A 20,544-nucleotide genomic window follows, 5' to 3' on the forward strand; every position below is an offset into this window, starting at 1 on the left:
TTCTGCAAATCATGAACGCACCGTCCAATTGTGCTCAAACTTTGCACGCACATTCACACTATGTTGAGGAACAAATGCCACCCTTTTAACATTGGCCTGTTATAGCGCCACCAACAGGTCTAATTCAGCAAAACACATGTTTTTGACAAAATGCCTCAAATCATGAATGCAGTCAGTGTCCGATTGTCGTGCAAGGCCTAAGAAGAAATGGCACCCTTTTCACGTTGGCCTATTATAGCGCCACCAGGAGGCCACAGTAGCCTACCTGACCTGGCGGAGACCTGTGCTCCGAGGAGCACTTTTTCTAGTTTTAGTGTACTTTTGTTCTATCCATTTCCCTATCCTGTCTTTTACTCTTACAATACCTTTCCACTTCCTTCTCGCCCTCCATTCTCTCTCTCTCACTCTCTCTCTCTCTCTCTCTCTCTCTCTCTTGTGTCTCTCCCTTATCCTCTGTGTGTTTGGTGATTTATTGGGAGTCAGAGCTATAGAGGCAGCGAGGACAGGGACTAAAGAGATACAAAATGTGAAATAATTTGGCAGCTAGCTGGGTAGCTGTTTATTGTCTCCGCCAGGCCGAAAGGCATGGCGAGAGAGTATGTTTTACCCCCTGTCCGTCCGTCCGTGTGTCCGTGTGTCCGTCCGTGTGTCCGTCCGTCATTCGATCTGTCTGTGTACAGCTAATCTCTGGCACCGTTGGCTTGCTCGCAGCCAAACTGTGCACACACAGTCCCTGGATAGCAGAGCAGAACCTCTGCCCCAAATTTTTCACAGGGGCCTGTTATAGCGCCACCAGGAGGCCGATTTGTGCAAAACACATTTTTTGACAGTACTCCTACAGATTTTGTCCAAAAATCCCACTAATCGGTACACAGTATCTCTACAGTCATTAAACGAAACGGGTCTTTCAGATTTCTCATATTCCATCCTGATTGGCTAAAAATGACTTCCAAAGTTTGCAGGAGTGCTCCGTTTTGAACAAAATGCCTCAAATCATGAACACAGCATGCACTTTCCGTGAAATTTTGCAAGCACATTCCCATTAGGCCGAGGAAGAACTACCATTTGAACATTTTTAAATCAGCCTCATGGTGGCGCTATAACAGGCCGATTCGTGTTTTTACCTATAATTGCACCGATCTGTGTAAAACTTTGTATGCACACTCCCTATAGGTCAAGGAAAAACCTTTGCCCTGCATTTTTCACATCTGCCTTTTATAGCGCCACCAGGAGGCCGACTTGTGTAAAACACATTTTTTTATACTACTCCTTCCAATTGTATCCAAATTTCACGCAAATCGGTACACATGATCTCTATAGTCATGTGATCACGACGGATGTGTTTGATTTTTCATATGCCATACTGATTGGCTAAGATTGACATCTAAAGTTTGCATTATTGGCTTGTTTTGAACAAAATTCTGCAAATCATGAACGCACCGTCCAATTGCGCTCAAACTTTGCACGCACATTCACACTATGTTGAGGAACAAATGCCACCCTTTTAACATTGGCCTGTTATAGCGCCACCAACAGGTCTAATTCAGCAAAACACATGTTTTTGACAAAATGCCTCAAATCATGAATGCAGTCAGTGTCCGATTGTCGTGCAAGGCCTAAGAAGAAATGGCACCCTTTTCACGTTGGCCTATTATAGCGCCACCAGGAGGCCACAGTAGCCTACCTGACCTGGCGGAGACCTGTGCTCCGAGGAGCACTTTTTCTAGTTTGAATTCAGTTTATGTTTCAGCTTATCCTTTCAGTTAATTCAGTTTATCTGAAGTTGTCCATCAACTGATCAATTTTATCAGCCTATCTTTACTTTTGCATAATGCTAGAACTGCCAGTCTGTTCCCGTCAAATTGTGAAATTTTGCGAGCCTCCGAGTATAATGCATAAACGCGGTTACATTGTTATCAGGTCTCGGTGCGTCTTTGCAAATGTGATTCATCTCTGTGAAGTCAAGTGGTTTTAAGACATAGCTGTCATTGATACGCAAAAATGGGAATTGATTAGCCACGGCCTCCACAGAGGGACATGCCAGAGAGAGATCTTTTGCTTCTTTGCGCAGTGTTTTTAAATTGTCTGTCAATTGTCTGTCAAGCAAATTTGTCAGGAGATGGTTCACGCTTGCGAAGGCGATCAACTGTTTAATTAATTGTGTTAATTGCTTCAGTGATTTTAAGAATGTGTTTATTGATCCCTTCTCTTTGGATAGTTGCTTGTAAACGTGTGTGTATTCCTTGCGGAGTGAATTGCAACATGGGTGGCTTGCTAACTGGTGTAGCTGGTACAGATCATTTTTTCAAATCTTTTCAAAAATGTACATAACTTGCCACAGCGAGCATGTCATCCGAGTCAGTATCCGTGTTTTTGCGTGGAGTAGAATCTGGCTCGGCGGACAAGAAGGCTGTGCCATATGTACTGACTTTCTCATGCCCTTTATCCCAAAAAGGTTTTAATGTCTTCCAACCTTCAAAAGCCTGTTGCAAATAAGATAAATCCCAAAGTGGATCTCCAAAGCCTTGATTTATCATACGATCAGCGAGATCCATGTGATAATCTTGAAATGATCCCGTACGGGGATAAGGTACTGCTAGTTGTGGGGCGAAACCCTCAGACCATCCTGCCAGACAATCGACCATAGGGGTCGTGTAAAAAGCACCAATCTGCCTTTCTACATAATTTATTGGTTCCTCCTAGGGAAACGGAGGCTTTGCAGTTATAGGTAAAAACGCAAATCGGCCTGTTACAGCGCCACCACGTTGAAACATTTAAAGTGGCATTTCTTCCTCGGCCTAGTGGAAATGTGCGTGCAGAATTTCACGGCAAAAAAGGTGAAAACCAGTGGTGTATGAATGTGTATACTATGGATGTGTGGAACATGGTGTAGTGCAGGTGTGTGGATGGAAAGCCGAGCCTATAAGATAAAGAATATGGAGCACTGAGGGGAGAGTGCTGGCAGGTCTGAGTTCTTGAGTAAAAGTACAAAAGTATTGGTATCAAAAGGTACTTAAAGTACCAAAAGTAAAAGTACTAAAATGTTTGAAAAAAGCTGATCTACAAGCTTACAACGCGTCGCGATGCGACGCGTTGTGAGCTTGTAGATCGGCTATTTTCAAATAGCCTATGTATAAAATAGGGCTAAAGTGGTTAATGCATGTTTTATAATACAATTTGCAAAAGTGCAAAGTAACTAAAGTTTTCAAATAATTGTAGTGGAGTAAAAGTACAATATTTTCCTCTGAGATGTAGTGGAGTAGAAGCAAAAGTATTGAAATGTGTAAATACTCCACTAAAGTTAAAATACCTCAATACCTGGCCACGGGGGCACCCACTTTGAGAAACCCTGCCCTGGGAGGTAGTTAGTTATTGCTCCACACTCCCTAGGAAGCAGAGAGGGAGGGGAGGGAGGGAGGGGCGGGCTTTATAAGTCCTCCAATTGTCGGCCCTGCCCCCCCCCCCCCCCCCCCCTCACACACACAGACTCACACAGGTTGTTACAAGCTCTGCAATGTTTGTAAGTAAAAGATCAAAATAAACAACTCATAATGCAACGTTACTCCACATGAACGTTGAGTAGAGTTGTCAGTGTTTAGTGGTGAAAGCTGCTAAAACACGCTTGTGACAACAAGACATTGGAAACAGAAGTGCATTATATCTATCTGGCCAAACTGAGGTGAGTTTCTGCAGGTGACTTAGCGTAGCTAATTAGCGGCTTAGCATTAAACAAATTGATGGAATGTGTGTGTTTAATTTCACTTTTATTTTACTTGGTAAAGCAACAACTAGTCAGGATGAAGCATTGTTGTGTTGTGTGATGTGATGTGAAGTGAATATGTTGTATTGTTGAGCTGTGTTTGATTGTGATGCTAAGACAGGCTATGCAGGCCTAGACAGTGGTGTAAAGTAACTAAGTACATGTACTCAAGTACTGTACAATTTTGAGGAGCTTTTACTTTACTGGAGTATTTTAAATTGTCAATACTTTTACTTCTACTCCACTACATACCAGAGACAAATATTTTGCTCCACTACAATTATTTTAAAACTTTGGTTACTTGTTACTTTGTAGATTTGGATTATTATTACAAAACATACCACTTCAGCCCCAAAGCCTATATAGTTAGGCTATTTGAAAATAGCCAATCTACTTTGTGCATAATGAGTACTTTTACTTTTGGTACTTTAAGTATATTTTGATGCCAATACTTTTGTTCTTTTACTGAAGTAAAGTTTGAATACAAGACTTGTACTTGTAATAAAGTATTTCAAAATTGCTGTATTGGTACTTTTACTCAAGTAAAGATTTTGAGTGCTTATTGCACCACTGGGCCTAGTAAATCACTTCACACATTCATCAGGATCCTGGATGGCTTGGTTCCAGGCTTAACATAATTCATAAAAAATATTTTTCGGAAATCTCCATGGGAAAAATGTATGAGTTTTCTATATGTGACACCCCAAAATGGCCGCCACTGCTATGCCCTATAAGTGTATACAGGGTATTTGCATATGTATAAAGTTACAATTTAATGACTTTTAATACTAAATTGGCCAAATGGTCAAATATTACGTAAGAAAGAGGCAAACATTGTGAAAATAGCCGATCTACAAGCTCTATGTATACTAGGCTGTGTAAGCTGTGACAGGATACAGTATACATATAATGGGCTGTATATGTTATGCAGTTATGACAGGATACAGTATACGTATACAAGGCTGCATATGTTATGCAGTTATGACAGGATACAGTATACATATACTAGGCTGTATGTTGTGACTGGATACATTATACGTATACTAGGCTGTATGTTGTGACAGGATACAGTATACATATACTAGGTTGTGTATGTTGTGACAGGATACAGTATACATATACTAGGTTGTGTATGTTGTGACAGGATACAGTATACGTACATGTGGCTCTCGGTTACTTGAATCTTTCTTTCTTTCTTTCAGATACTCAAGGCTGGCAGAGGTGTTGCAGGGGACACATCCCCCTCCCCCATCTCTTCATTATAAGCGTGGACTATGAAGACAGGCCATCAGTGATACTTGTAATGATACTTGCGATCAGGTAATTATGTAATAATTGTGACATACCTAATTTTTCCTTTTCCTTTGCTGGATGCTGCTGCTGCTGCAGTTTGTGTTGTATGATGTTTTTTGTTGTATGCTGTTCGTGTTTGATGCTGTTTGTGTCATGTGCAGTAGCTCTGTTGCTGTCATGTTGGGGCCCGGTGTGGCAGTGAAACATGTTCAGTTGGTTTGTGGCTTTGGGTGGCTCTGTGATAGAGACAATTTGCATGAAACATTTTTTAGACATAGTCCTCTGTAAATCCGGGCCATTTGAAAAGGTCATTTTGGTAGGTACAGTACCAAAAGGTCACTTTTTTCTGGTGTAAAGTGTGCGGGGGAACAAGTTTCCCACCTCAGCATCTGCCAGACTAGTGGTGCACCTCCTACTGGCTCCAATACAGGTCGCCGCCAGGTCAGGTAGGTTATTGTGGACTCCATCCTGGTGGTGCTATAATAGGCCAATGTGAAAAGGGTGCCATTTCTTCTTAGGCCTTTCAATCGGACTTTGCATTCATGATTTGAGGCATTTTGTTCCAAAAATGTGTTTTGCAAAATTAGACCTGCTGGTGGCGCTATAACAATGTTAAAAGGGTGGCATTTGTTCCTCAACATAGTGTGAATGTGCGTGCAAAGTTTGACCTCAATCGGACGCTGCGTTCATGATTTGCGGCATTTTGTTCAAAACAAGCCACTACTGCAAACTTTACATGTGAATCTTAGCCAATCAGGATGGAATATGAAAAATCAAGCAGATCCGTCTTGATCACATGACTATAGAGACCATGTATACCGATTTGCGTGAAATTTGGATAAAATGGGAAGGAGTAATATTAAAAAAAAATATTTACATAAGTCGGCCTCCTAGTGGCGCTATAAAAGGCAGATGTGAAAAATGCAGGGCAAAGGTTTTTCTTGGCCTCTAGGGAGTGTGCATACAAAGTTTTACACAGATCGGTGCAGTTATAGGTAAAAACACGAATCGGCCTGTTATAGCGCCACCATGAGGCTGATTTAAAAATGTTTGTGGCATTTCTTCCTCGGCATAGTGGGAATGTGTGTGCGAAATTTCAGTAGCCAGAACCAAGAGCGGGTGTTTGTAATGAATCTAACATGGTTAAAATGGAGTTTGAAGTTACGATGGGTTTGTATAGGAAGGGGGCGTGTCTGATAAAATGAATATCAACTAGAAAATTAATCAGGAGCACAGTACTGTTCCTGATTAATCCTGTCTTACCTCACTTCAAAAGATATAAATTATCTTTTGAAATGACACACCTATTTATAGGTCTCTATTTCATAATGCGTCTCGCTAGCCAATCAAAGCATATAATGTGCGAAAGTGGTAACATGTACTCTACATCGGTACAGTAGGTCCACATGGCATGCATGTGAGTTAAGTTACTGCTGAGGATTTCAATGTAAGAACCCCCACGCACGCACGCACGCACGCACATACGCACGCACAACGCATGTACACATTTTTTTCTTATTTTTTCATGTTGTCTTGTGTTTGTTTGATACTGTGCCTTGGTACATTTGTGCACTGTCATGGCTATTGTTAACACTTGACCACTTTGCTCTTGTTATCTGTGTTCGAGTGTGACCAATTGTGACACTTCTGTCTAAAATTCTCTATTTATTTCCTATTATAGAACTTCATGCCTCCTTCTCACCATCTCTGAGTATCATTTTATATCATGCTGTCCTCATTTCTTCTCACTCGCTCTGGTCCCATTTCAATCGCACCACACAAGAAATGTGAGAAGCTCCGCTGTTGAACAAACTGCATGTCTTTGGTCCTTTGAAGCGTGATGTTCAAGCACCTCTGATGTCTCAGCACATCTTTCATTCTGTCCATCTAATCCTCGTCTCGTTCTTGCTCCCAGTGATGGACAAACTGGACCCCAGTACTTGAGTCAAAGTATAGATACTCCAGGTCAAATATTACTCAACTACAAGTGAAAGTTGCTCAGTCAAACAATACTACAGTAGAATACTACAACACTACAGTACCGTAGTACTGTCGTCCACTGAGCTTCTGTGTTATAGCAGGTTGGTTTGGCCCCAACAGCATCGAATATTTAATAGGCCTTTTATCTGGTATTAATAAATAATAACAGAGGAATTCCAGCCTCAACACTGTAAATGTCATTTCATACAAGACATTGTGTTCTGTATATCGCATGGACATGGTCAGCTTGATTCTTTTCTTTCCAACACACTTCTGCAATGGGTCTACACATAACCACACCTCCTGGTAACCATGTCTATGCATCTCTTTCACACAATGGAGCAACAACAGCAACGGTATTCTAATTACTTTTTATTCATTTTTGACATTTGGCAAGCACACCGACAGAAGTGGGCTTGGCGATAGCTCAGTGAGTGCCCACACCAAGCGGTCTGTTGACTCAGAGCCAATTGAGTTGCATACTGATAGGGTTGAAATCAGTTATAATGCGTTTCCTAATGGCACATAGTACTTGACAATAAATGTAGGCCGAATAGCTAAATGCAAAATGGGGTTGGTGGCAGGCAACGTCCAATAAAGCACCGTCCAATAAAGCACTATCTAATGAAGTGTCATTTGCAGAGTGTTGGGGGAAAAAAAGAAAGGTGACATGGTCCAGGTTCTGATCGCCTCCAGCTGTATTGTGTGAATGAGTCAGAGTATCTTCAGACTCAGATTTTCAATGATAAATTCTACATCATCTTCCACTTATATTAGCCCTTTTGATGGCCTCTAACCTACAGTATGGTTACGGTTAGAGGTGATTGTTCTGTACAATAAAATAAAAAGAAGTTAATAAATAAATACTCTTCTAATGCAACATCCAGAATCAGTCATGTGACTGCTATAGAACTGGATGAGCCTTTTTAGCAGTTTATAGTTCTCACTATTGAACGGGTGCCAGTAAAGTAGAAGCAGTAGTTGTTTAGAAGCCCCTCAATGTATGATAACATTTTGGGGAAGATCAGACACTGTGTTTTGATATCCAGTATGAAATTAAAGTTAGAAAAAAGAAAAACACAAAAAAACAACAACTGATCAGTCCAGTGGTTTGCGAGATTAGCTCCAGACTCAAAAACACTAATCTTTCACAATAGCTGAAATTATTCAGCTGCCATCCACCCAAATGATTATTTCCACGATGTATGTCAGTATGCTCTCACACCCGGGCATACCATATTGACAAAAACAGATCATAACCTGCTCGTGCCCTGACGGCACACCTGCCTTGGACGTGTTTTTTCCCCCTTTTATGTTGAGTTTACATGGTCCCCATTATGTGTCATGTAACTCGGACCACACTGAACGGTGAAAAGCGATGCTATTGGGTATCCAGTGCGTTGACCCAGAGACACTAATGGGGTCCTGGCCAAGCGTAAGTAAGTGACGAGTTGGGAGTGAGAATGTGCTTGACGATGTGGTTGGTGGACATTTCAATATAATGAAATGGTGAAATGACAACTGGGAGGAGCTGATGCTGTTGATGAGGGTTTCGGGCATTGTCAACCTGGCATGGGACTTAGTTGCTGAGGAGCATCTCTGTCGCTGTTTTCACATCCCAAGATTTTGTAGACAAAGCCGCTATCACTGTATTCTTTTCGAAGCCCATAGCACAGAGTTTATCTATTTTCTGCGTGTAGTCGGGAATGGAAACGGGAGAATCTGCGTACACGTGAGACCACAGCCTTGCCGTCTGACAGAACATCTCTGGGTTCTGCTTGTACTGGCTTGCGACGACTGCATCCTGTGGGTCATCTGGTTCAGCTGCAGCAAGGAGAGCTTGTAGAGATAACAGCACTGTCCTCAGAGACATGGCAGCCGTCCACTGGTTCTTTAAAATGTCCAGACATATGGCTCCAGTCACAGAGCTGATGTTTGGGTGCCATATCTTAGTTATGAACCGCACCTTTGGTGGGTTAAATGGATAGGTTTTGGGGATTTGTATTTCGAGCTGGTACCTTCCACCTTCATATGGTGTGTCTGGTGGACCCGCAAACTCCCCTCTCAGATCGGTGAAGTTTTCATCCACTAAATCTACCTTTATCTGGTTTTTACTTGTCTCTTCACTTTTAAGAACATCTTTAATCTCCCGTTTGATCCTCTGGACCACAATATTAGCCATGGCTTCTCTCCTGTCCCAGAATAGGGTTAATTCTCCCCCGTTGTTTGTGGTGGATCTTCACTGCTGCCTTTCTCTGGGATCTCAACGTATCTTCCTTCTTTCTACCTGTTTACACCTCAAAACCGCTCAACTTTGAAAAAGCAAATTAAGTTTTATCGGTTGTATGCACCGCGTCAGCCTCTATAAATAGTGGAATGGTAGCACAGTTATATATTGAGACAGTTTCAGTTGCGCTATGAAATGCACGCACTAATGAATGATGACACCATGAAATACTACATGATGTCAAATACTCAAGTATTTGACATGCAATGTACGTATGATGATGTCATTAAATACTCAAGCTAATCAAGAGAATCAAAAGTGATTTATTATGCAAATACCTGCGTGTGTGTGAGTGTGTCCCAGCGTATCACGAGAACCGTCCGACCTATTGACTTCGAACTTGCCTTGCATATATGGCCGAGGACGCGAGGGAGTGATGCACTGAGTGGGAAGTTGGTTGGATCGGTGGTTGTCCAAAAATATTGATAAATCCCCAAATATGGAGTACCCTGGTAATGGCAATGTGATGTCATAGTGCTGACTTCATAGTCTGGCCTCGACTCCGTATTTGGGAAAGCCTGCACAATTCCATATGGGCATAAAAGAGACACAAGACAGACATACAGAAATCTCCTATATGGGCATAAAAGGGCCCCAGACAGACATACAGACAGACAGACAGGCAGGCAGGCAGACAGGCAGACAGGCAGGCAGACAGTCTGGGAACTGGGGGACATCGTTCCCAACGGGCATCGACCTAGACTCAATGCGCAAAATCTCTGCGCGTGTCCATGTTTCCCTCGCGTCCCTGTGTCCCCCACATATCTCGAGAAGCGTCCCACCGACAGTCCTCAAACTTGCCATGTGTATCGCCGAGGACCCAAGGGGCCAAGTGTGAAGTCGGTAACCCTAACCCTAACTCTAACCCTACTCCATAAATCTCCATATCTGTCCATCTGTCTGTGTCCCTTTTATGCCCCTATGGAGATCTCTTTATGTCTGTCTGTGTCCCTTTATCCTTCATCCCTCCTCTCTCTCTCTCTCTCTCTCTCTCTCTCTCTCTCTCTCTCTCTCTCTCTCTCTCTCTCTCTCTCTCTCTCTGTCTCTGTGTGTCTCTCTCTCTCTCTATCTCTGTCTCTCTTAATTGTATCTCCCTACAACAACACTTACAGAGGAATCTGGCTTTGGAGCTAATGACAATTTCAGCAACAACAGAACATCAAAGAGCAGAGAGTGGCAGAGGAGATGGGGTCTGATTGTTTTTTTTATACTGATCTGAAAGTCTCCATCATCTCCCACATCATAGACAGTAAACAAACATCACAGACACGCTACAAGAGCACAAATCAAGCAGCAGACAACAAATCCACCAGATGAAACAAAACTATTAATTATTCATGGTGTCTTATTAGGTGGACCTTCTTGTGGTCCTTGTTATCAGTGATCGTTCAAGTGAATATGAATAAGAGCAGGAAATGAGAATGGGAGGAATAGAGAATGAAAAAAATAGATACAGACTCTGAGGTGGGAACAGACGGGACAAAAAATGGAATGAGACAGAGAGAAAGATTACACAGAGTTCAGTGAAACGATGAGGGTTGATGAGAGTTCAGTGAAACGATGATGGTTGATAAGTGATGGCCTCATCTGAAAGTGTAAGAAATACAAGGACGGAGTTGTTTTCATGATTCATAAATGAAACAAAGACTTATGCTTCAAAATGACATCCATCCAGCCAACCTGCGATGAATCATTGAATATCTCTACAATACACCGCAGAACAGCACTTTGGCTGTTCTAAATGTGCTTTTTAAATCCAATTGACTAGAAAATTCACTGTACAAGGAATATACTTTTGGCAACCACAGATTAACTACTATTCTTCAAAAAGCACCCGTTCATTTTGTGAACAGCACATTTAGAGTGAATAAAGGTGTCCCTCTGTTGTATACAGTAGGGATTCTAGACCTGTGGGCCGGGGCCCACTGGTGAGCCATTGAGATATTGCAAGTGGGCCCCCTATTCATTGGCAAAACACTAAGATTTTATTGATGTTATAACATTAATATAAACATTTAATGTCAAATGTGTGTCATGGTATATTTACTTTAAAACCTTGAAACATGTGTTTTCATTGTGATACAGTACATGTAATTAGGAACTTAAAAGTATACTACTGTATGTTAGTTCCATTGATCCAAGCGGATTTCGAGATTTTCAAGTGGGCCCAGAAAAGATAAAACCCTGAGCACCACTGAGCAGCCATCAGCTGGAAGAAGCTGATTAATAAACACCTACCTTCTTCTGTTTACCACATGAACCCTAGTGTCCCTATTCTGGGCATGTCATAGAAGGTGAAAATAGGCAAACATTATCAGAACATGGCCGAGATAAAAGCTTACAACATCGCATTGCAACTGTTGTGAGCTTGTAGATATTTTCGGTGAAGAGGGAAAAAGGACCGGACCAATCATAGACCCCTGGGGTAGGCTAAGCGGTTAAATAGTGTATAATTTTTGATCACATGTAGTGTATTGCAAATGAGCAATGTTCACTATGCAAACACGGGAGAAAAAGATCATGGAAATAAGAGGGGATAAGAAAACATTTGAAACCACTTCACTTCCCAGTGAGTGACAGCTGTCAGTAATAAAGCAGTTGTGGTACTCTTTACCTTCCAGTAGATTCTCAGGGATTTGAAGAAAAGGCCACAATGCTTTTTATCAGATTCTGCATCACTGTGGTCGTTGGTATTTAGAAAGAAGATAGAACTAACATAATACATTTCTCACATATTTCCCCCTCCAGCGACAAGATTTGTATCATGAGCTTTCGGAAGCGGAGCTGTTCAGGGAGATAGGGAGCGCATGAGTGAAATAACATAGTAGTTCATAGTACAATATTCTGTGAGGTCGCTACATCGGTCACTGTATACGTAAAGGCCATCTCTACAAGGAAATAGCCTACCATACAGCATGATCGCTTCAATCACGTCCACATATAATCACATGTCTTTCTGGTGTAATAATCATAGTTATGTAACTGAGACTGCAATTATTTTAACAATTTCTAATACTATCTCACAATGATTAGACATTTGATGCCATGGTTTGTTTTACAGTAGTTCATGTTAATCTCAGTAACACAGAGATAACCAGTGTCATGTGTTTATAATAGCAGGGTAGTGAGAGTCTTTTCAATCTTTAGTTAATGAGCTACAGTACAGTACAAGATCTACAATTTTGCACCTGTATGGTACTGTACCTGACTGAACTGGCTTTGATGATACTCCATTCCCCAGTATCCACCCTCAAATACCTGAAGAAAACATTTCTCTTGCCGGAGGGAGGTTGCAATACTATCCAATCAGAGGGAGAGCACTTCAAGGAGAGGAAACAGGTCAGAGAGTAAGCAGGGCTGCACCATTAAGAAATAGCCTCTAAACTACATCTGACAAAGCGAAGATTGCAGCAGAGGCCAATTCATTGAGGTAAAGTGGCCATTTGTGGAGGTAGAGCTGGGAATAGGTGTTGCTGAATTGAGAGACTGCAGGGAAATATACAGACCTGCTGTCACTTCACTGGTAAAGTCTGGAGTCCAAACATCCTACCTGAGGGACTTGTAGCTACCCCAATGCATGTGCTCATACATGCTAACATATTTGAATATTTTGTTGAAATGTGGAAATGTGTTGCAATATCACTGGAAGCAGAAAAAGTGTGATTCTAAACAGCACAAAGCAGAATTAATTTAGAGGAGAGGGAGAGAGTAGGCATCACACAATCTCCTGTTTATTTCCTGAGACACAGGAGGAAGCTGTGTGTGTCAGGGAGACACAGCTGAACTCTTAAACGTAGGCTTGCTGGCTCAGCATTTCTCTTGTAAAAGGTTCTAGCCTTTCGTTTCTCTTTTGCACCCCAGTTCAAATTGACTTTTAAATTGACACAAAATACTTCCTGTATAAAAAATAAGGACAATGGGCCTCATTCACTAAGCTCGTTTACGCATATATTTTGTACGTATCTGCATTTAGGCACTTTTCCACATTAAGAGTCTGATTCATATTATTTTTTTTACGTCCACTCTTTTTCACGTCTGCTCGGAGGCAGACTTACACGGGACCAAAGCTTACGTATATGTCATTAGAATGGCATTCTTAATGGAAAATCAATTGCAATAGTGCCAAACATCAATTATACAACAGGTAGTTCCGACCAAGCAATCTGATTGGCTGAAATAGCTATATAGCCTGGCTTCAAACCAGCATCATAGCACGGGCCTAATCACATTAATAAATCACTCCGCACTGAGTCCGCACCTCATTAGACCATATATCGCACAGCTGTGCTGTGAAGTCACGCTGTCCCACGGTAGGAAAACAAACAGACAGTAGCCTGACCCACCGCCGCCACTGGAGAACAAACAGCTATGCAAAATGGACTATGTTGTTAATTTTGACTTATTTGATGGACTTACGGTTGATCAATGGTTAGAAGGTTATAAATATCCTCCTGTATAAAGTAAAACTACTCCCATTTCGTTAACAGTCCAGTGTATGTTATACTTTATCGTACAAAGGTATCGCACGGCGAAAATAGCCGATCTACAAGTTCACAACGCGTCGCCATCGCAACGCGTTGTCAGCTTGTAGATCAGTTATTTTGGCCACGTGACACGGTCGTACGACGGAGCATAGCCTACTGGAATTCATTCCACTGCGCAAGCATTGATAGCTCAGCTGTGTTGATGAGACGGTGCCTCAAACTCAAAGCGCTGCTACAGGGACTATTTAATGTCTCTCAGTCAAAAACTCTTCTCTTTACAGGGAAACGGACAATAGCGAAAACATTTTATGCCCCACAATATGAATACATTTGGATGTGTTTTGTTGGTAACTGTTGTATAATCGCAATATTACACTCGAGGGTGTGCTTTACCTTACATTATTGGCACTTCAGTGATGCGTCCGGAACTCGGCTTCGCCTCGTTCCTGACCGCATCACTGGCGTGCCAATAATGACGGTAAAGCACACCCTCTCGTGTAATATAGCTTAAATAAAATATGTATGTGCCCAACATCAACACAAAGACAAAAGATGTCAAACGATCTATTGCTTGGATGCATATTATAGACATGATGCAAATTGACGCAAGGTTCCTTGCCATCTACTTGAGATATGCATGTTATTGTATCTGATTGATATGTGACATGTTGGAAACTATAAGAAGTATGCAACTTTCCTATTCACGTGAGGGGTATTGGGTCTGAATTACTGGGGGTGATTGAACGATTGGTGCCACCCGACTTTAAAAATAGAGGGAGTGGTACAGGGGGGAGAGGGGAACAAACAAACCTGTGTGCCAGTGTGGAGGGGTGAAAAGAGATCTCCTAGGCGCCAGCTTTACAGTTTAAGACAAAGTTTAAGCTTAAGTTTGAGCTGCAGCCAAGAATAGTGAACTGTTGAGCCCTGCGGAGAACAAACCGTGTCGTTGCTATGCTGTGGGGAATCGTCAGCTGGATTTTTTTTTTGATCTTTTATGAATGAACCGCCGGTCGCCGAGAGGATTCTTGCGGAGCCGCGGGTGAGATAAATCCATGTTTCCGTTCTGGTGCATTACAGTTTAAGGGGTACCCAGAACCTTAGTAGTTTGACCGTCAGTGCGGAAGATCGTTTATGAGTTGTTTGGATCTAAGTAGCTAAATGGACATTCTTGGGACCGCGGACGGAAGCGGCTGTCTCTGACTTTATTAACGTTCAGCTGATCCTTTATTCAATCGAGGGACTCTTCCAGACAGAACAGATGTACAAGTTGTCAAGGTGGTGGGACGCCGATGAGATCTGTTCTTTTTAACAAGAGACGAAGTTAAACTTCTTCAACACGGTGAAGTTGGTTTCACGTTGGGTGAGTCAGTTTGAAGTTGGATATTTCCTGTTGCCTTTTATGGTATTAAACATGGCCTGCCAGAGGTTTTTCAGAACAGTCTGTAGCCTCTGCCAGGATTTTTAACGATTGTGTTACCTGTTCGTGTAGCCACAGATTTTCTCCTCCAGTATGTTTGATCCCCTGATGGTTGCTAATCACTGAGGAGATTCAGGTGTGGTTTCACAAATGTCAACGAGGTCATTGTGACCTCGTTAACATGTGTTTTTTGATGTTTGAAAATAGCTCAGAAACCAGTAGTTTTAAACCAAAAAACAATGTGAATTGTTTGTCCGTTTCATTTTTAACATTGAAGTGAATGGAGCAGCAAATCTTTGGAAATTGTTATCTCCTAATTTGGTTTGAATATCGAAATAACTCAAATACTTAAAAAATTAGAGAATCTTTTTAGTTTGTTTTTTTAGATTTTTTTTTCAAAAACGTATATAAACGTCTTTTGGCAGGCAACAGCTGGATTCTCAAAGACGTTTTTGGCAGTTATGGGGCGTCGGACAATGAAAATGATAATTACCTAGCCCTAGAGGGTGGGTTGACCATGGACCATGGACGGTGGACATCAGAAACGTAACATCCGGACTTTGCGAGGCGCATCGTTGCTCTGATCTGCACCAAACTTGGCACAAACAAAGGTCTCTTTGTGCGTGCATGCGTGCGTGCGTGCGTACTACGTCTATCAGCGTATTTTCAGTGAGAGCACTCTTCATCTTACTCCATCAGCTCTGAGGCATAACAGAGACTGCTGGAGACAGTATATTGGCAAGCACACAAATTTGCATTCACCTCAATATTTAATGAGCTGCGCAAATTAGCTATACGAAGCGATCTATCGAGTCTTTACTGCCCACAGTGCACATGTGCAGGCTGGGCACCTTGCAGAAAGCTTATGTTACAGCTGAGCCAACACTACTTGCAAAACCCATTGAGACACACAGACACACCACACCACACACACACACACACGCACACGCACACGCACACGCACACACACACACACACACACACACACACACACACACACACACACACACACACACGAAAAACCTTAAAAGATGTATGGTTTGAAGGTGTGGTCCGTACTAGTGAAAGTGTGTAGTTCTATGACATCCAGATATGATCAATATTGTTGATGGCTACTGTATATGGGACATAGGACATGGGATGGCAAGGAGGAGAAATGCATTTTAGAAAATAAATGGCATATCCTTTATTGTGTCTTTCTGCTTTGCTGATAATCTCTTTCCCTTCCTGAGAGAGAGAGAGAGAGAGAGAGAGAGAGAGAGAGAGAGAGAGAGAGAGAGAGAGAGAGAGAGAGAGTCATGGTTGTGCACTCATGGGTAATGCAAGGTGCATGCAAGGTGTTTGAGACAAAATAAATGCAGTGTTCAGCCAGCAAAAACGTCATTATGAAACGCTATCAAAGTAGTTGTCAATCCCCGCCCCCCTCTCTTTCTCTCTCTCATTCTGCCCCCCGCCCCACACCCTTTCCCCGATCCTCCTCCTCTATCTATTTGTCTCTCCCTGTCTTCATCCCTCTTTAACGTGCAGCCTCTCCCGTTCTTGGCAGAAACCGTTTCTCTCCGTCTCACCCATCTGTTTCCATTCATTAGGACAGGATCCACTTCTCTGCTCATCTGACACATTTTCACATCATGCTGCACAATGTAATTAAGAAGGGTAGGGGGCTAGACGGTTCTACATTGTCTGTTCAAGCCGCACGGGTCCATTTTTAGAGATTAGACTCTCAGGGTTTTAACAGTGTAGAGGTGATGGTTCAGACCAGCCTTCCCTCATCTTCCTCTCAACATTCCTCTTAAACCTATTTGTTGTAAATGATTAGCGCGAACACCACTGTGCTCGTGTGACATGCCATATTCATTATTATAAAAAATAAAATCCCTGGCTCACGATAAGCAATGATATGTGAATTACTCTTTTAAATCTGTCATAGTCTTTGTCTAGTGCTTTTTATTAAGGTTATGTGCAATGTTAGGCTGTCCATTCAACCAAAGTGCTTTACTGTGAGTGTGTTCACGATTAGTGTGGGTGATAGTGCACGACACGTGCTATGTGTGCCCTTATAAGGGCACACATAGCACGTGTCGTGCACTATCACCCACACTAATCATGAACATAGTTATTATATTATAATAATAACTCTATCGTGTGTACCTGCCTCAAGCTACCAGTATACTGGACCAGAACATTATTATTGTCTTGGGTCCTCCAAGCCCCAAGGAGCCCAAAGGGCCACATATAACCTTATTAATTATCAAGCATTAATTACAGACCAAGTGTTATCAATTATACTGTATTGGATTCAAATATAAAGATTTGTCCTGGGTCGTCGATCAACGGCCAGCACCATTGTAGGGATGAGAGATTTTATTCTGAAAATACAGGTGATTTATGTCTACTTCACTATCTATCAATGACAAGCAGACACAAAGACCCAACAGGCAGAAAGAGAGACACAAACATATTTCTAATCAGGCTTTGATCGTGACCACCAGCTGATCTCACAGACGGGTGAGAAAGCTGCCCTGGGGTAGAGGGGCAGCTTGTGACTGCAGGGGGACTCTGCAACACACACATACATATGCATGCACACATGCACTCGCGCACACACACTTGATTCATGTATTTGTGTCCACATGAATATAGACATAAAAGGACATAAACAGTAGGATTGCAATTAGATAATGTGACTGTACTGTAACAACTACTGTATTGTATTAATCATTGCTTATGTAGCCTACATTTTACTTGTTTACTTGTACTTTAAAGGCCATTTTCAAACATCTAATACAAAAAAGTATCAACACATGTTCAATTGTTCAGTGAGTAGTTCAGTTCATAGCCAATAAAGGCCTTAATTTGATTGATTGATTGAAATTTGTATTAGGCAAAAGAATGTAAAACAACACAGTTACATTTATAATACTTTTGTCTAAAAGGTCCGGCCAAAAAAGTCCTTGCGGACTTTTTTCCACAGGGGTCCCTTAATGAAAACCATATTACACTAATTGAGGCTGTTGAAGCCGCCTGTGGCTATAAGACATTCACCATCCGAGTGGAAGATTTTAATGGATATTTTAAGCAAACAAGACAGACAACTGTCTGCTTCCCCTTAGACTGTCAATATCTTTCCTTTTGTATGGTACTGTGTGTGTTGTTGCGTGCACACACACACACACACACACACACACACACACACACACACACACACACACACACACACACACACACACACACACACACACACACACACACACACAGGATAAAAAAATACAGCTGCTCTCATCAGCAGAATGTGTGAGTGTGTGTGCGCGTGTGTGCGTGGGAGTGCGTATGTGTGTACAGTACCTGAGGCACTGACCAGACACTCGGTGCAGAGAGGACTGAGTGTCTTGGAGAGTCCCTTAAGTAAACATACAATGTGTTCATTATGGATCCACACGTAAGTAAACGTGACCCCTCAACCTTATGGACCAATGGAGATGGCAGAGGAGTGGAACTCTCCCACTGCGCCACCAGGTGGGGAGAGAGTTCATTTTTCCTTCAGTGGAGTGATTCAGAATAGGCCATAAGGTGAACCATGAAAAAGTGAGTTTTCATTCCCACGTCTGGGCACTACTTTTTAAATGCATTTTTGTACCCTTATATAAAAACATTTTAAAATAGTGAAAATACGGTACACAGTACACAATACGGTACACATTACATTACATTACATTACATTACATTACAGTCATTTAGCAGAGGCTTTTATCCAAAGCGACTTACAATAAGTGCATTCAACATAGGTAGGGAACAAAACTACTAATCACCAGAAGTCTTAAGTGCATTTCCTGCAAAAACAAGCAACCAAGAGTATACCTAGCGCTAAGGTAAAAGTGCTATATATCAGCTACCTACCTACACAATACGGTACACAGTATAATATGTACAAGTAAGACGCGCGAACGCTGGAAGCGAACGCAGCTGGAAAATATTGTGTATTTACGGACTGTGTGTGTGTGTGTGTGTGTGTGTGTGTGTGTGTTTTGACTGCACTCTGGCGCCACTCTGTTGGTTGCACACAGGCAGTGCAGTGCACACATACTGCACACAGACAGACAGACAGAGACACAATGAGAGCAGAGTTTCATAGTATGCTCCACTTGGGCGGGGCCTCCTTCCGCGTTCGCAATTACAACACAGCAAGGATTTTCTTTTTGTTTTTGTTGCATTTCTAAGCCAATAATTTGATGACCGGCAGCGATTCCGGTAGGAGACTTGAAGAGTCACCTTTGTGTCTCCTACCGGAACTGCTGCCTACCGGTCCGCTGGTCATCAAATGATTGGCGTAGGCGACAAAAAAAAAATACCCCCCCATGGGGTGACTAAGTGATCGCTTCCTTGGCTTCCATGTCTTTTATGGTGCTTCCTATGGTGCTTCCCTGTAGTAAGCACCATAGATGACAAGGAAGCACCAACAACATGCTACTCGAAGTGAGTACTTACTATGCAGCCATGGTGGCCTTAGTTGAGACATTAACAACTGCTGTACATCTCCTGTTGGTCGTGGCAGATATTTATTCTGCCACTTTTTACAAGTTTGGTGTCCCATGTGGGAGCCCTTGGTTTCAAAGTCTGTTCAATTTCCAATGGAGGATTTTGGTAAAATGCAGCGCTGAATTGCTGTTAATTCATTTGGGGCCTTCAAATGGACCTGGAACAAATCCAAATGGAATACTAACCCATTTCCTAAAGAGTGGCTACTGTCTACACATAACTTTAGAACAATAGGCTTCCTTCTGTAGAATTACAGACAAAAGGGGGGTCGGGGGGCAGAGAGGCTTGCTACAGGTATTTGTCATTGTCATCGGTGAGGAGGCCCCTGGTCCAGAGAATAAATCATTGTTAGGACAGACTCCAGCAAGTACATTTTCCCGCCCTCAAACTTCTTTTATCTTGGGCAGTCTAATGGTATTAGCTCCACTTGCGGTTTGCTGGAATGGAATGGCCCTCCTAAAGGCCTCACCGTGGGTTTGTTGGGCTTCTTCCTCACGGAAGACACAGCCTGGGGCGCTAACCCATACTGCTCCCGGGATGCCGTCTACATTCCGGCTGTCACCAGTCTCCTGTGGTCACCAAACTATTCCTGGTTGTCACATAGTCTATTCCTATGAGCCACTATAAATAGAATAACTAATAAAGAAAAACATCACATGGATGCAATAGAGAGAGGGAGTGAGAAATGCCATTCAGTTCAAGCCCACATCTGATTAACACAACATACATTCATAAATGTCACAACATGTCCCGCACACTTGTGATGCGTGCACATGCATGCCTGCAC

The 20,544-nt window shown here is 42.3% G+C and overlaps 1 protein-coding gene across 2 annotated transcripts; it reads right to left on the bottom strand.

Annotated features, from left to right (window-relative positions):
• Window positions 1-8,612: 8,612 nt before the first annotated feature.
• Window positions 8,613-9,215, bottom strand: LOC311047502 (ubiquitin-conjugating enzyme E2 K-like; the record flags this gene model as incomplete). 2 transcript variants are annotated; one of them, XM_084060239.1, is made up of 2 exons in its annotated part: window positions 8,613-8,999; window positions 9,153-9,215. In XM_084060239.1, the coding sequence occupies 2 exons, from the start codon at window positions 9,213-9,215 to the stop codon at window positions 8,613-8,615; spliced, it is 450 nt and encodes a 149-aa protein (XP_083916365.1). The 2 variants fall into 2 exon arrangements, with proteins under 2 accessions (XP_083916365.1, XP_083916366.1); XM_084060240.1 differs by having other exon boundaries at window positions 8,613-8,816; window positions 9,000-9,215.
• Between the last annotated feature and the right edge of the window lie 11,329 nt (window positions 9,216-20,544).

Source organism: Gymnoscopelus microlampas, assembly GCF_963454915.1.
Source record: "Gymnoscopelus microlampas genome assembly, chromosome: 1".
Lineage (NCBI taxonomy): Eukaryota > Metazoa > Chordata > Actinopteri > Myctophiformes > Myctophidae > Gymnoscopelus > Gymnoscopelus microlampas.